The sequence below is a fragment of the Semicossyphus pulcher genome, unplaced genomic scaffold (genome assembly GCF_022749685.1).
Source record: "Semicossyphus pulcher isolate SPU_LCO1_2020_fin unplaced genomic scaffold, fSemPul1.0.p SCAF_8, whole genome shotgun sequence".
Lineage (NCBI taxonomy): Eukaryota > Metazoa > Chordata > Actinopteri > Labriformes > Labridae > Semicossyphus > Semicossyphus pulcher.
The window spans coordinates 18,597,692-18,614,183 of record NW_027211759.1 but is presented as its reverse complement, the minus strand read 5'-3'; the positions used below and the strand labels follow the sequence as shown (position 1 = coordinate 18,614,183).

At 41.8% G+C, this 16,492-nt stretch overlaps 3 protein-coding genes across 4 annotated transcripts in view; 2 read left to right on the top strand and 1 right to left on the bottom strand.

Annotated features, from left to right (window-relative positions):
• Positions 1 to 1,089: 1,089 nt before the first annotated feature.
• On the bottom strand, positions 1,090 to 3,499 carry LOC138612471 (zona pellucida sperm-binding protein 4-like). The gene is made up of 8 exons (XM_069685733.1): positions 3,100 to 3,499; positions 2,813 to 2,997; positions 2,626 to 2,723; positions 2,335 to 2,492; positions 2,062 to 2,254; positions 1,791 to 1,977; positions 1,637 to 1,712; positions 1,090 to 1,262 (listed from the first exon to the last, which is right to left on the bottom strand). Exons 1-8 carry the CDS (start codon positions 3,497 to 3,499, stop codon positions 1,171 to 1,173), a joined length of 1,389 nt encoding a protein of 462 aa, XP_069541834.1. The 3' UTR covers positions 1,090 to 1,170.
• A 2,350-nt stretch (positions 3,500 to 5,849) lies between these two features.
• On the top strand, positions 5,850 to 8,172 carry LOC138612586 (zona pellucida sperm-binding protein 3-like). The gene is made up of 8 exons (XM_069685927.1): positions 5,850 to 6,311; positions 6,419 to 6,537; positions 6,669 to 6,772; positions 6,848 to 7,025; positions 7,120 to 7,237; positions 7,316 to 7,398; positions 7,486 to 7,658; positions 7,800 to 8,172. Exons 1-8 carry the CDS (start codon positions 5,868 to 5,870, stop codon positions 7,862 to 7,864), a joined length of 1,284 nt encoding a protein of 427 aa, XP_069542028.1. The 5' UTR covers positions 5,850 to 5,867; the 3' UTR covers positions 7,865 to 8,172.
• A 1,151-nt stretch (positions 8,173 to 9,323) lies between these two features.
• mapk8ip2 (mitogen-activated protein kinase 8 interacting protein 2) overlaps positions 9,324 to 16,492 on the top strand; it is a 26,507-nt gene continuing 19,338 nt past the window's right edge. For both annotated transcript variants that reach the window (XM_069686017.1, XM_069686016.1), the window contains exon 1: positions 9,324 to 9,734. In XM_069686017.1, coding sequence (XP_069542118.1) covers positions 9,670 to 9,734 — 65 coding nt within the window. In that variant the 5' untranslated portion in view covers positions 9,324 to 9,669. The remainder of the gene's footprint in view (positions 9,735 to 16,492) is intronic.

The following is a 16,492-nucleotide window of genomic DNA, read 5'->3' as shown; positions in this document are numbered from 1 at the left end:
TGGTAATATTGTGTTTTTTTATGGTCTACCGACCATACAATTTATGTGGAGCTCAGTCACTCTTCAGTAAGCAGTGTTCTATTGGAATAATTTTCAGAAGCAAAATTATTCAGCATTTTCAAAGAAAAAGAGAAAGATAGTTAAAAAATATCTGTGAAATAAATCTTAGTTTGTTATTATTTTCTGTATTCATCATGTGGTCCCTTCATGGATCTATAATAAGATATATTGTTATTGTACTGTTATTGTACTTATTGTTATTGTTATTGTAATAATAATAAGATTGATTTGTTATTGTTATTATATAATACATCCATGGGTCCCTTACATTCATTTTGTCCCAACTGTGGGGGTCCCAATCCCCTGGTAGGGAATCATCTGCCTGTTATTTGTTAGCTTCTTTTGCATTACTGTGAATTCTTGCCTTAAAACCGTTAATTACTTTATACCTAAATATACCTAAATCAGGGCTATGCACAGACATTTCTTGGGGCAGGGGCTCAAGCAAAAAAGGGCAGTTGCCCAACCAACATACACTAATTCCCACCCTGATGTTGTCACATCGCCACTATCATCACACATTATGTTGATGACATGGGAACTTATGTTACATCTGTGCACATGGTTTACTAATCCAGGGTCATGGAGGTGAGAAAGAAGTATTTTGCCTTAAAGGTGTATTTGCCTCTCCCCAGCAGTGTTTATGCTTCTTATTTCCCAATCAAAATGTATTTATTGATTGAAAACACACTGCCATGCAACTGTGACATGCCCAAACTTGGTAGTGTATTTAGCTTGGGCATGGTCGATTGATTAATCTAGTGGGTTAGATTTATGAAGAAATTGAAATTGAATTTACAATAAGGTGGGGCACTTTTGGACACACATTTAATTGTGTCTTTATCTTGGGTTCCGCATATTTCTGTGACAACACACAGCAGTGTCTGATCTGGTCTCATAGTTGTAAACCTCACGTTGAGGCATGGTCATGTTTGTATTTCAGTATTAGTAGCTTTGGGCAACTTCTGTACAGTGTATATGGTTTATCTAAAATAAATTTGATAAGATTAGACAACACACTCAGCAACTTGGATATTTATTTCAAACTCAGTCAGTTTTCAGTACGAATCGGGAACAGAGATTTCATAAGAAAGGTTCTGTCTGGCTTTGTTACTGACTATCAATGAAGACAATTGGCTGACTGGTAACCACAGTGGTCTCAGGTCTGGAGCTTCTTTGGAATGAAGCAGCGATGTCTCTCCCTGTGTAGGAGACATGTCAATGGTCAGTTACTGACAGACAAGGGGTGAAGTGAGACAGTAGATGATGTAGAATATGTTGGTAAAGACATGAATAGGTCATTTGCAGATACAGACAGATAAGCATAATTCTTGGTAAAAACATTTTTCATGATTTTGCACCAAAAAAGCATGATTATGGAAAATAAATAAAAACGGAGATATTTATTTTTCAAATTAATCTTTTAAGAGCTTTTTTTTTCATACCACAAACCATGATGTTTAGAACACAAGTAAAACATGATCTGCTAAGATCCTGTTTTCATCTTAGTCAAAAACTAGAAAAACAGTTGTACCATATTGGTAGAGTGTACATCATCAAAATGAAAACTACTCACTCTTTCTGAAGCACCTAGGTTCACAGTTATTTCCAAGAGAGGGTTGGCACACAGCTGCATTGCAGTGGATATACACCTGGAGAAAAACAAGTGCGTTGTTTGAAATGATACTTAAAAAATGGAAACGCTTTTTCCCGATAGTTGGAACCTTTACCTTTTCCTTCAGAGGAGTCATGATCTCTGGATCTGCAGCCCCTCCCTTGCCTGGATTTGCTGGTCCTGTTCCCACAAATGTGAACATCTTAAAAATAAAACGCCTGTAGTGGGTTGGATACATGAGTCCTGATGAGGCGTCCACAGGGACCAGGGTGCTCAGGTAACGATCATCACGGTAGGGGCAGCTAAGAGGAGTGAGTGTTAAAAAAGAGGAATGAGTATAGCAGCAAAATGCATGACAAATCTCCAAGTCAGACACTTACTCTTACCCATCAATCAACAAGTCCCACTGAGGAATACTATGAGGATAAGGGTCAGCTGTTGCCCAGCATCTTCCAAGAGTCAAAACAATGTTGGGGTCAGTCCTCTCCAGAATTCGGACCTCAACGTACACAGGATCCCTGAGCACCTTTGTGACAGGGTAGTCGGAATCCAGGTAATAGGAGTTGTAGGCCACCTGCTCTGCTCAAGCAAAAAGATTGGTTGTTGACACAGTCACTACCAAAAGAGCCTAAAAGCAGAGATACCTCTTTCACACTTACCTTCCACACAACCCTTGGTAGCACACTCTCCGTTGGCCAGCCTGAGCTCCACACGGAGGGGTCCTGGAGCTGCAACTGGGGGCGGAGGAGGAACCAGACCAACCTCAATGACCAGAGCTTCAATTGAGGTGCCAATATATCTACACTGGACAAGCAGCCTGGGAGAAGAAACACAATTTCAGTCAGGCAGAGTTTTAAAATATCACAATGAACTAATCCTCTTCTGAGAATTCTAGCTGTGTCAGTCAAGGTCAGTCTGTTGAGACAACTCAAAGAAACACAAACACATACTCATACTGGCTGTCCCTGGTAATGGCTCCGGCAGGTCCAATAGCAACTTCAAATGAGGAAGACATCCTGTTCTCATAGATTATAACACCAGGCTCCTCCTACGGTAAAATGGCAGTATTTCAATATTTATTACTAACTGATCAAAATGAATCCAAAGCAAATCAGTCAAATGAGACGTAGTCCTTACCGTCATGAGAGTGCCACAGGCAGTGACAGGGAACTGGTAGATGGCAAAAGCTGAAGTTGTGCCAACAGGGGCACAGTTTTGATCATTTCCATAGAAAGAAATGGACTCCAGGTCGATGTTGGGTAGGGTGGCATCTCTTGCGACCACTACAATGAACTGGGCATCCTTGGTGCACTGAAGAGTCACTAAAAACAACAAGTTTTAAATCAAAGACCATGGTTCATGCTGAACTGAGGTGGCTTCGAAATATATCCATGTAGTTTAATTAGAAAATAGGAAGTACTTACCAGATTTGCCATAATAGCACATGCGTCCATCAAAGCAGCAGTTAATAGTTTCACAATCTGAAGCAGAGATGTCGGGAGCCCCACACTGTATCTTGAAGTGGTCAGCCACTTCACATGAGTGAAATACTTCTGTAGGCTGCTGAGGCTGCTTGGGCTGCTGAGGCTGCTGAGGCGTGTACTTTTTCGGGGGAGCCTGTGGCGTCTGAGGCTGTGGTGGTTGGTATTTTGGAGCCTGAGGCTGCTGAGGTGGTGGTGGCGGTGGTGGGTATTTTGGAGCCTGAGGCTGCTGAGGCTGTTGGGGCTGCTGGGGCTGCTGGGGCTTCTGGAAATATTGAGCATCAGCCAGACATCCCAGCAGGGCAAGGGCCAGAAGACAACCACAAATCAACTTCATTGCCATGGTTCACAGCAAAGAGCTGTCTGCAACAACACCTAATGCTGTGAAAACTATCTTGCAAATAGACTGACTTTTATAAGGTTTTGGTAAAGCCTGCTTCTGGATCATTCACATTCTATTTGCTGCCTCCTACTGCCAATCAAATGTTCCAGTTACTGATTGGTCTGTGCTGATGTACTAAAGAGTCAGAGGTAATGCCAAAAAGTAAACTGGGAACAAATTACAGAAACAATTTGCATCTATTGCATCAAGAGCTAGAAAGAGTATGCCACAGTAAATTTACTGTTGTGTGTACATTAATATTGTGTGACAAATATCTATTCCGTGCTTGTAACAAAGAGCCCGCTGATTGTTATTGATCCCGAATAAATGAAATAGCAGCTTGTTTGAACAATTTCAGACCTTCACGGGGTCTGAATGACCTTGATTGTGCAGGTCACGCTGTATTTAGGCAGGAGGCCTGGACAGAACAAATACCTCTTGTTATCTTTTGGTGTCTTTGCCTTTGCTACAAAGTAGGTGATTACCTAATTACATTACACAACCCCCTTCTGTAGCACATACATTCAATGTGTCCAGCCTGTGGGTACACTGACAAGCCTCAAGTTCAATAGTCTTGACTGGATCCACATTACTTATAAAAGCAGCTTGTTTTCAAGTTTTGAGTTTTGTATAAATATAACTCAGACAGAATATATAATAAATGTAGTGACGACTTGATACACATACATGGGACTTGATGCACATAAAGATAATGCTTGTATAGATGAATATAGTAACATGTAAACTAATGGCTGTAGACAAAACAAAAAAAAGAAAGAGTTCAATTTTGCTTTTCAGAAATATTTAGAAGGTATAGCTATCTGGTGTATTGTAGAGACATAGTATATAGTGGTATTTTAAACACGACAAGCTATCCCTAATTAACTGTAGAATATTTACAAAAGCAAAGTGACAAGTCCAAATTAATTATTTGTATTAATAAGTCAAGCTAACAAATAATGCCACCACCTTCCAAGTTTGGGGAATTAATCGTTAATGCTCTTTATCTGCTTTTTGGCCCTTATCTGTTTTCCTGCCCCCATACCTTGACCAACTCTGGACCTGACAGATGAAGCTTGACTATAAACGCCATTTTATGGTACACCACACCCAAAGAGACAATATTGAGCATGAGGAGGCAGCTCTCAAACTGGCACGGAGTGTGTTAGCTATAAATTATTAGGCTCAGGTTTTTGAGACTGTGGCCCCCCTACTCTAAGCCAGCTACTTGTTAACTACCAGATAGCCCTCCATCTGCCTGTCCTGAGCCAGTGTCCCCACCTGCCTGTTCTGAAGCTGAATTCAGCCTTCTGTGGACAGCTGGAACATGTACCTCCACATGATACATGTTCCAGCTTTCCACTGCAAAACACTCCTGTTTCTGCTGCTGAGCTACAGCAAAACACTCCTGTTCCTGCCGCTGAGCTACAGCAAAACACTCCTGTTCCTGTTGCCGAGCTGCAGCAAAACAGTCCTGTTCCTGCCGCCTAGCTGAAGCAAAACACTCCTGTTCCTGCCGCTGAGCTACAGCAAAACACTCCTGTTCCTGGGCCGAGCGGCAACATGGGGAGAACACGCAAACTCCACACAGAAAGGCCCATGCTGTCTAAACCAGGATTCAAACCAGGAACTTAATTTTAAAATAAAATAATAATAATTCTGTATTTAAAAAAGAAAAAAGAAACAACGCAAGGGAAAAAAAACATTGTCACTGCTTCTTATGGGATAGGATGCTGATGTTTTTTTCAGGTGTTGAGTGTCAGAGAAAAGAAAATGTTCTTGAGCGACAAAATGTATACTTATGGTCTTTATTTTTTGCGGGGATATGTTGGTTTAAAGCACAAACATTTCTAGCTCATAGAGTTCACAAAATGGACTTTGGCAAAATACAGCATTTGACATGTCATGATCAGGGCAGGTAAACCTAACCCAGGGTCAACATAACTTTTTTCGACCAGTGCCACGTGAGTACATGTTTGCCAACAACCTAGACATCTTTTCTCACCTGTTTTCGACAGCATTTTTTAAATTGGAATATGAGCCCTGTATTTATTTTTGACAACTCACATATAGTTTTATGTTTGAAAGATTTCTTGGCCTAGTCACATTGTACCCAATCCCTGCTGGAGATGATGATCACTTTTGGTCAGAAGCTGCAGTGGTTTTATTGGCTAAAATATATGCTGATGAGATGTGACAGGGAATGGCCAACAGAAGGGGCGGGAATGAAATGGAAGTAAACATGCACCCTGTCTTATAAAAGTAGGTGCACATTTTCACCTTCCTTACAGCACCTAGTGAACTGCAAATCACTCGTTGTTGTGGAGCCATGCTGATGAAGTGTTCTGCTGTGTGCCTTGTGGCACTGGCCTGTCTTGGCAGCTTCTGTGATGCTCAATGGGGAGGATCTAGATTCCAGAAGCCAGCAGCCCCTGTGAGACAGGAGCCCAGCAAACAGATGCCTCAACAGCCCCAACAGTCAAAGCAGAACTTTGAGACACCACTCACTTGGACATATCCTGAAGATCCCAAACCTGAGCCCCAAGCCGAGGTCCCCTTCGAGCTGAGACAGCCTGCTCCTGCCGCCACTGTTACTGTCGAGTGCAGAGAGATTGATGCTCGCGTGGTAGTCAAGAAGGACATGTTTGGGATCGGCCAGTTCATCGAGCCTAGTGGCCTTACCCTGGGAGCCTGTGGTGCTACCGGACACGACACTGCTGAACAAGTGTTGATTTTTGAAAGTGAACTGCATGACTGTGGCAGCTCATTGATGGTAAGCACATGCACATTTCACTCACTGAAGATAAAGTAGCATAAATATTATATAACATATGTAAGTGCATGACGGTATTTATTTAAACTTTGTAAATTCTTTGCTAGATGACAGAAGACTCCCTCATCTACACCTTTACTCTGAACTATAGTCCTCAACCTTTGGGCAGTTCTCAAGTGGTGAGGACCAGCGGAGCGGCTGTAATTGTGGAATGTCACTACCCAAGGTAGGTAGAGGTGTGGCTAAAACAGGAAAACAGACCCTAACCCTTGGCCTAAGCGAATCCAATACAGTGGAGATCAATCTGACAATTACTTTAGTTTCCTGCATTCTAAGGACATTTCTTTAATCATTCAGGAAGCACAACGTGAGCAGCCTTCCTCTGGACCCTCTGTGGATCCCATTCTCTGCAGTTAAGGTGGCAGAGGAATTCTTGTACTTCACTCTAAGACTCATGACCGGTGAGATAAATACCAGCTTCCTGCATGTTCTTACTTTGATGGAGCTGTGTTTAACTCTATTATCTCTTCGCACAGATGACTGGCAATACGAGAGGCCGAGCTATCAGTATTTCCTGGGAGACATGATTAACATTGAGGCTACCGTCAAGCAGTTCTTCCACACGCCCCTGCGTGTTTATGTGGACAACTGTGTGGCTAATCTTGTACCCGATGCGAACTCCAACCCCAGATACGCCTTCATTGAGAACCATGGGTGAGTTCATTGAAGTTGTTCAAAAACAGAAACATTTTTGTCCATCTCTGATGTTCTTTTGCGTTGTTATTTATTTATTTTTTTTTGCATGTAGGTGCTTGGTTGATGCTAGGGTCACAGGCTCCGACTCTAAGTTCATGGTTCGTTCTGCAGAGAACAAGATTCAGTTCCAGTTGGAGGCCTTCAGGTTCCAGAACGCTGACAGTGGATTGGTGAGGATCTCAAAGACCGATATCATATTTTCTGTTATACATTGAATGCAGCGATATAAAACTGTATTTTTCCCTCAGCTCTACATTACCTGTCACTTGAAAGCAACATCTACTGCCTATGCCATTGATAATGAGCATAGAGCTTGCTCCTACACCGGCGGGTGAGTTTCTTGTGTATGTGTGTTATTATAAAATAGAAATAGAGAATTGGTCCTGTATTCTCTGCTTTAATCTCCCTTTCTTACTAGATGGAAGGAGGCCAGCGGTGCTCATGCAGCTTGTGGCTCCTGTGACTCTGGTTCATTTGACACATCTGGCCACTCAAACAGCGGCGGTGGTGGTGGTGCCTGGGGTTCTAGCGGGACATCAACCGGTCTGTCTTCTCCTGGAAGGAAGATCCGTGATGTCCCCCAAACTGAAGGTAAGTTGATAAAAAGAAATTGTTTAATGTGCTTGATATAATATGAGGACAATGAAACATATTATTATCAGCACTGGTATAACAATACTAATATCAAGATGAGTTAAGCTCTCACTGGATTCTTCCATCTTTCTTCCTCAGTTAATGAGTGGGAAGCTGAAGTCATCCTGGGTCCCATTCCTATTGGAGAAAAGGTTGTGGCTTAACTCGATTTCCTGCCATGGCTATGACCAACAAAATAAACATTGTCATTGGTTCATAACTGTCTGTATGTTTTTCTCTTGCTTGTTAATAGTTCACCTTAAACAAGGAAAGAAACCCCGGATACTCAAATACGTGTAATTAAAATCTGACATAAAAAGGGAAAATAAAAGTGTAAGAAAACCAAAAGTCCATGAGATGAAAGTGTAACTTGTTTTACATTGCCTGCTGAGTGATGATAAATGTTACATTTGGACAAAATCTGCCCATTCCCAGACTGTAAATCCTTCCATTTGATGGAAATAAAAATGCAAACGTGTGGAAGGCGTGTGTCATTCATTGCATAGAACCATTTCATCATTTGTTAACTCAATTAATTCGTGTTACTTAATCAATGAAAACCTAACATTGGAAAGTGATACAAATACACTGGTTCTGTTTTCGCAGTGAGTGAGCATATACCGCCCCCGTGTGGCACACATGTTGAACTGCAGAAACGCAATAAAGCTACGCTTCAGCACCACCGGCAGTGAACAGCTCCACGCTGTGCTCTCTCAGTACAGCATGATGCCTCCTAACGCCTGAGGTGATTCACTGATTGATTAGTCATTTTACAATCTGCGATCAAGAGTGAAATGGAAAGGAAGGACAACAGCAACCTTTAGCCTCTGAGCGTCTTAAAATAATGCCAATATCATGACAAATATTCCATCATTTTAGGTGTTTTGTTCTGACGGAGTTAAATGTATTAACTCATTTTTTTGTATGGCTTAATGTGATGATTCCACCTATTAAAAAATGTATTTAAGATGACTGTAAGGTAAGGAAGGCAGGTGGAAAAAGAATCATATTTTGTCTACTTTCTATAATTCCCAGTATACACCCAACTTTGTGGGGTTGCATCATCCCTAAAAATATATAAAACTACAACTCACATTATTATTTTAATGACAGTACATACATGTTACCATAGCGTGGGTAAACAGTGAAACTCATGTCTTTATGTGGAACCTCCCAATTTCTTTTGCATCATGGGACGACCTTACTCGAGATTATCCTCCTGCATTTTATTTTGTGGCCCTTAGTTTATCCTCCTTTTCTTTTAAATCTGTGTATTTATTAATCTGCTTTATCTCCTGGTACACTGTGCTGTTCTGCCGTCAGAACCCTGCTGCAAATACCATTATCAGTTTGATGTTTGTAATGTACAATTTGTTTGTCTACGCCACTGTTTAGTTGCTCAGCTCTGCATTCATCCACTCAGGAAAGCCTGGCTGCTCATACGGTAACGGCACTGACGTTATATCTGCTGCTCCACACCCCCTCCTCCTCCTCCTCCTCCTCCCCCTCCTCCTCTTCCTCCTCTGTCTCTGCTGTCTCCGCACTGCTGGCCCGTATCCGTTGTGTGTCAGAGGCAGCATCACAACAGCAGCAGCAGCAGCAGCAGACATTTGGCGAGGAAAAACACGGACTGCGGACGCATTTACTGCGCGCTTCTGCTTCGTGTGGACGTATCTGGGGCCGAAAAACAGGATTGTATTTTAACCTCCGCGGTGTTGTGCAGTGTCTGTGAAGATCATTTCTGCCTGTACAGCCCCCCTCCTGCCTTCTCTGCCTGTGTGGATGTTTGACTGCAGTTTTGATGGTGCTGAGCAGGCTCGTCTGATTGAAGGCTTGCGGCCAGGGGGGGGCATCTGTGGGGCCGCAGAGAGAGAGAAAGCTCTGTGGCTGTCCTCTGCCCTGCGTCTGTGAATGGACTGCGCTCCATCCGTGATTTTCTGCAGTCGCTCTGAGTCATTTGTGGAAGAAGATGGCGGACAGGGCTGAGATGTTTTCCCTTTCCACTTTCCATTCCCTCTCTCCCCCTGGCTGCAGGTAAGAGCTCACAGAGAGCGACAGAGGAGGGGTGGAGGGGGCGATGCGCACGTTTGAGGTGTGGAGGGAATGACAGCAAATATAAGCATATTCATTTGTTTTGATGTCTGCAATACAACACATAATCCCTACTATGGTATTATCGATATTATGATTAACCTGACAGGCCTGTAGCTTCCTCCCTGCGCGCCTATAAGTGCTAAACAGGCCGGCTGTGTATGTTTTGGAGCTGATACCTCCAAGTAAGACAACTGATCTTTAAAAAATACAACTTAACGATTCTCCGGAAAGTGAAAAAAGGGCACATGTTATAAAAAAAATGGTAAGTGATTGATCTTAAGCAGTCGCGACAGGCAGCCGCCTTGCGCATTCTCTGTGAGAGGCCCACGCCCTGTTGAGTCCTGCCCAGGCAAGGGCATGATGCTGAACAATGATTTACGGAAGTCCTGCTCATATTGATGCTACTTTAAACGCCTCTAATGTGACCTCTGCGACACACAATATGACAAATGCACTTGCGTTTTCTCCCTGCCAAAAACACAATGATGGAGTGGGGTTGTATTGGCTCCTAGGAGAGATCAATAGCAGATATATTGGGCTAATACAGTTATTGTCTTCAACGTTGTCGGGGTTATGTTCAAACACCTGACAAAGGGTTGCTATATTTCTTTTATATTCTGATTTGACTGAGGCCTGCTAGAAATACTGTAACTCTTTGGTGGGATTTGGATGAACTTGTTTGGAGGCTGCTGCATTATTCAGACCTGCTTTTGCCTGTAAGCATAACGGAATATGTTGTAGATGTATTGACTTTATTGTGGTTCTTATATATCAGCCTGCTGTTCCTGCATTCTCTCTAATACAGGAGAGGGAATTCCTACAGGCTACTTAACAAAATAAACACCCTACTATATTGTTATATTTACTATATAAGGTGAATTTAACTCACTCTCTTGAAGAGTCAGGTGTAAAAGTGTGAAAAAATAGTACCAGAATGTGTCTGATGTTGCATTCAGGACAGTGGAAGCTCTCAGCACTATAATGCCACAGCATTTCATTGTCCCTGTGTCTGCCTCCACATGTCCAATGTTCTTATAAAATGCAATCACATTAGCAGGCCCGATCCCAGAGGACTTTATATCCCATCATGCACTCATGTGGGATCTAGTTACATGCTGTAGCTTCATCTCATGGACGGTTTATATCAGATCAATACAGCAGGGTATTTTTTTTTTTTTGCATGACTGCCATTGACCTCAGTTCTGAGCACAGAGCCGAGCTGTGGCCATGACATCAATAGTTTGCAAACAGCTGGAGGAAGATCAACGTAATTTATAATCAGACCCTTAATTTGCTGTTCATTCTATTTTTTGTAATTAGTTTTGTGTGCATTCAAGAGCACACATGGTTTGTGTAAAGTCAGCTCTGGATCATCAATTTCAGACTGTGAATTAGACATAAATCACTCATTGGAACATATGGAGAGTAGACACCTGTATTTGTAGGTGTGTTTCTTGATAATAGTGCGTACATTAGTGTGCTCCATGCGTCGCACCAGTATGTTTGTGTTTGTTGTTTCCTGTGTTTTGGTGCCCGACTGATTCCTGGATGAAGGCACCGGTGGTTTAAGGTTTGTGTGGTTCAGTAATCTGCCTTACATAACCCTCACACTGTTTCCAGTGGGCAACATAATCCGTAAGAGAGCCTGCCTTTGTCCAGAAATTTATGACCGTGATTTCCACGGCATTGAGGGAGCACCGCCAGAAATATAAAATTCCTTAAGAGATAAATCTGTGCAGAGGAAATATGGTGCACTTAGAATTATTGTGTATCATTCCACTGGTTAGGGAATATGTGAGGGAATTTCTTCTCACATAGGCTAAGAGACACGGTTAGGTTACTTTTATTTTCCATCAAGGCTTCACCTTACACAAATAAACTATCCAGGTATATGCCTTGGTTTTCAAAATAAAAACCTCAGCTGGGGTTTGCTGACCTTAAAACGAATATGCTGATAGGTCAAAATAAGACTCCCAGTTAACACACATTCAATATATATCAACAGGTAAATGCCAATTATTAAGTTTTATTCTGAAAAAACAAGTTATCAAGATTTTAAATAAATATTTGTCGCTTTAAAAGGTGAAAGCAAAAATATATTGATTCAACTAGCTGGAATGATTCATCAATTAATCAATTACTTGACTGACACTAAATGAATCAGCTATTTTAAGATGATCAATAATCATTTAATTCAATATATAGGGAAACATATTTCGATCCAGTTTCTTATGTAGAAATCTTCTGTTTTTCACACTCTTTAATGACAACATATTTTACAGTATATGTTTATTTTTAACCTTTGATCAGACTAAACAGGACATTTAAAAAACGATCTACTTTCAGCCCTGCGTTCATCCTTCAAAATAAAACTACAACATTCACAGTTAGCATCCGTCTCATTTCCTCCGCTCTTTCCCTCTACTTGTGAATCTAATTTGTTTAGCCATCCATGTTCCACTTTTGCCTTCGACTCTTTGAAGGCTGAGGAGGGAGGTGAGGGCTGCTGCTGCTGCTGGTGGGTATAGTAACCATGTGGTAAGAGGCTTAAATCTAATACAGATTCATTTTAGCCTGAGCGTTCTGCCTCCCTCCTGCTGTCTTCCCATCCCTCTGTTTTTCTAGTTTTGTTTGTCATCTCTCACACAGTGTGAGTGCCACCAACACCTGCAATGTTTAACATGTCTTTATATCAGCTTTGGTTTGTATTCCATGTAACAATGATTAAACGCGTCACATTCACGCAGACCAGCATTTGTTTTCCATCAGTATGATGCCAGTGGATGTAAATCCGGTGACTTCATTCATCCAAATCCCGCCAAATCAACATGAAATCATCTGCTATGAGCGAAGCGATGCATCATCTCAGCCTTTGGTTCAGAAATGGTGTGATCTTCAGGCACAGGCAACAGAGGGAGAGAGCTTCATTAGGTTAAATGCATGACTCATGTGTGTGTGTAAGTGAGGGTGTGTGTAAGTGTGTGTCTCTATACCGGAGACTGACGGCTGGAGAAAAGCCTGAAAAATTGATCTTCTTAATGAGTAAGGAGCGACCACATCAAATGTCCTTGGCTTTTGAAATCGATGATGTCACTGTGAAGCAGGTGCTGGTGGTTAAAAGGGAGCTTAATGGCAGCCGAGACCCCACTGCACCGCCCCCCCCCACCCTTTGTATCTCTATCTATTTATACTGTCGGGTTTAATTTTTGTATCGTGTCATATTTTTGACCATGGACCTGCTATTCTGCTATGTACAGTAGGATATGTGACGTAATTACACAAAGTACATGTATTTATGTACATATATAACTTCATAACTTGGCTTAAATATAAAGCATTTACTTTATATTATAGTTTTCATTAGACTCACATGGCTTACTATAAAACAAAAGTCACAAAATAGTGATACTTATTAGTCACAAGTTTCAAGGGTCAAAGGTCACATCTTAAAAGTCTTGTTTTGGCTGACTAAAACCCCAAAACAAAAGAGAGGAGATAAAAGAGAACTTTGCTTTAACTTACGACTGCAACATTTCAGATACATTTCAGATGGCTGAAACATTATGTTAAATTATGCACCAATTATTATAATTTTAAACTGTTGTCCTCCATGTAAGAAATTGTTTAAAGACCCTCTGCAGTAAAGTGTTTAACCTTGTAAACATCTCCATGTGGTGTTTTTCATGTGCTACAAGACATATCAGGGACAACATAAGCAGTCATCTCCATGGCTGGGCCTGTCTGCTTTTAACCAAGGACAGGCTGAACAATACGTTTTCAGACTGGCAGGTTTGAGACATCACAAAGCCTAAGGAGCCAATCCCGTTAACGGACGGGGTGACGTGTAACCTATGGCAACCACTTCAGCGATGTGTGAGCCAGGTGTAACCATCATCGCAATGTTTGCAAACTCACTACTGACTACTAACGTTAACGTTACGGCTAATTACTACATTTCAAGCTTCAAGTTTCAACAAGTTGCCACTAAACGATGGCAGATGTGTTTTGTTTTCACGACGGAGGGGGCGGCTGGAAATGTGCATGGTAGGCGGGGACTCTGTGCAGGTTCCTGAATTTTTAATGAGGGAGAAGGAGGAGATGCCTTGAGTGGATTTCTACAAGGTCATTAAACATGTTTTGCAGAAAAGACATATCAGACACAATTTATTATTTTAAGCAGAGCATTTTATATGTCCTAAAACATGACTGGAGCTTTTGTGATGTGTGAACAAGAAGTCTGTGTATACAGAATAAGACGCGCAGAGATGACAGTGTGCTGCTTTGACTATTTCTGGTCTGACAGCATCAAAGACGACAGAAAGGATTCCTGTTAGAACAAATGTGGGCTGCAGAGATTGTTCAAACCTGAGACGTGCAGGTACAAAACGAAAAGGAGTCATGAGAACTGAAGACACACAGAGATGGTTGCAGAACCTAAGCAGTGGCTGTGAGTCTGGGCGTGACATTGCAGCAATACCACCAGAATCAGTGAGTGGTCATTTTGTGCTGACTTGTTTCACTGGGGTAGGATTCTCTCTCTGCTCAGCACGTTATAACTCAGCTTAAATCCTTATTATAAGAGAACAACCAGCAGAGGTGAGCTAAACGTGAACGGTTTTGGTGAGCAGCGAGAGGTACACAACATGGTGTGACAGGGACGGCATGCTCACTTTAAAATGCTGTCTAAACACCAAGCAGGAGCATGTGATGCACACTGCAGTGGAGGCTGCCTCTCCCTGTTGGATGGAGAGTCTTAAACCAAAATAATACAGAATATTTCACACAGAATGTCAAAGAGAGATGGTGAAAGGAGGAGAATGAGGTTTGTTGACTTAAGATGAGGTTATAAAATGTGTGTGCGTGCACATGAGGAGAGGACAGAAGCCTTCGGTTTGGGTATAATTCAGTCTTGGCAGCTTTTCACCGAAACACATTCCTTTGGTTTTGCAGTTTAGGGGAAATGGGGCCACACTCTGTTGTGATGTGCATTACTGAGCCACAGGAGGACTCCGACAATAAGAAGATGAGCACACAAACAAAATGGAGTCAGGAAATACAGCATAATGGAAGCAATAGATGCCATCAGAAGAGGGATAATGGAAGAGGGAAAAGGAGAACAACGTGAAGACAACATTAAAAGAGACAGTTTGTCCAAATTACAGAAAATATATATTCTCATTTACCTTTAGCCATGCAGATATTTGGTGTGTAATTTATTCATGTTCCAACCAAATGCAATTTTGTTTATCTTACCAATTGAGGAAGTAAACATTTAAGCTTGTGAGCACCGTGAGATCATTTCATTGATAAGCCTGAGAAAATAAAGTGAAAAAATCTGCATTGCTAGAAGCTGCGAGAGGAAAGAAGAAATGTTGCTTTATAGTTTTAGTGAACTGGCCCTTTAAAACAGTTTGTGTAAAACAATCATTGCCAGAACCATTTTGGAAAACAGTGTAATTAGTTTAAAGACCTGCAGCCTGCACTGTCGGTCAGATTTTAAAGGAAATCTGCTGCATCGCCTCTCTTATAGAGAAATTGCTTTTTGCCATTAAGCAACAAAAGATTTGAATTCGTTTCAAGTGCACTTTTGATTTCAACATTTCCACTTTCCTAGCAACAAGATTCTCATCTTTCTGCCTCCCTGTCCAACTCCAACCTCTCCTGATTACATCATCTGTATTCCTGTCTCACTCCATCCTCTCCAACCCTTCATCCATAAAGAAAACATGGGGCCTGGTTTCTCTGGTGTGGAGGTGACAGCTGCCTTGGATACAGCTCAACTGGCGTGGTGTTTTTCCGTTGAGAATCAGACACCCACACACACACCTACACTTACAGACACAGCTTCCCTGAAGACTTGAGTGGTAGAGGAGCTCATTAGTGACCTCATTTCTCCAGGTTTGGCTAAGGCTCTGTTTTAATTATTGTGGCAGATAGGAAATTAGTTTGGGTGGCTTTTCTGTCTGAGAGTGCATCCTTGTGGAACCGGTCTAAAAACCAGAGTCACAAACATGAATAATGGATGTAGCCATTTTGCTGCGCCCAATGGTTTGCTGACTGCCGATTTGAAGCCATGAGATTGGCATTTTGGCCGACGCCATGTTGGTTTTCTGGAGCCATCAGATTTGAATGAGAGAGTGGTAGTAGAGAGAAGCAAGGGTTATCAAAGCTAGACAGTCTACACTCATGGCGAATTTATTAGCTGGCTAATGAGCTAGTGAACCATCGTGTTTCCCACTGAATGAGGTTCAATAGTTGTTGGTAGCTGACATGAGTTGTTTATCTATCAGATTAAAGAAGCTAAGATAGCTTGTGGAACGTAAAAGACTTGCGCTTGCTTACCCACACCTCCAGTGAGAGAGCAGCATATGAACCAAACGAACCGGGTAATTCAGAAGAACCTGTCTTCTCATCACTACGGCTCCCCAACACATGCTACATAGAGCTAACTTATTAGTAATACAAGATTGTCACTCACCAAAAAAGCGGCCTGTAAGTACAATAAATCCATAGCAAAACATATTTTTGTCCAAAATTTGCAGTCAAAACTCTCCGCAAGGCACCAACAACACTAGCATGTTAGAGAGAGCTGTGTTGATATCAGCAGATAGCTGGCAGCATCCATCAGCCACTCAAGGCAGCCACGCCCCTGCTTATGCTTAACTTTAAGCCTTAATATTATTTATATAGATGAGTTA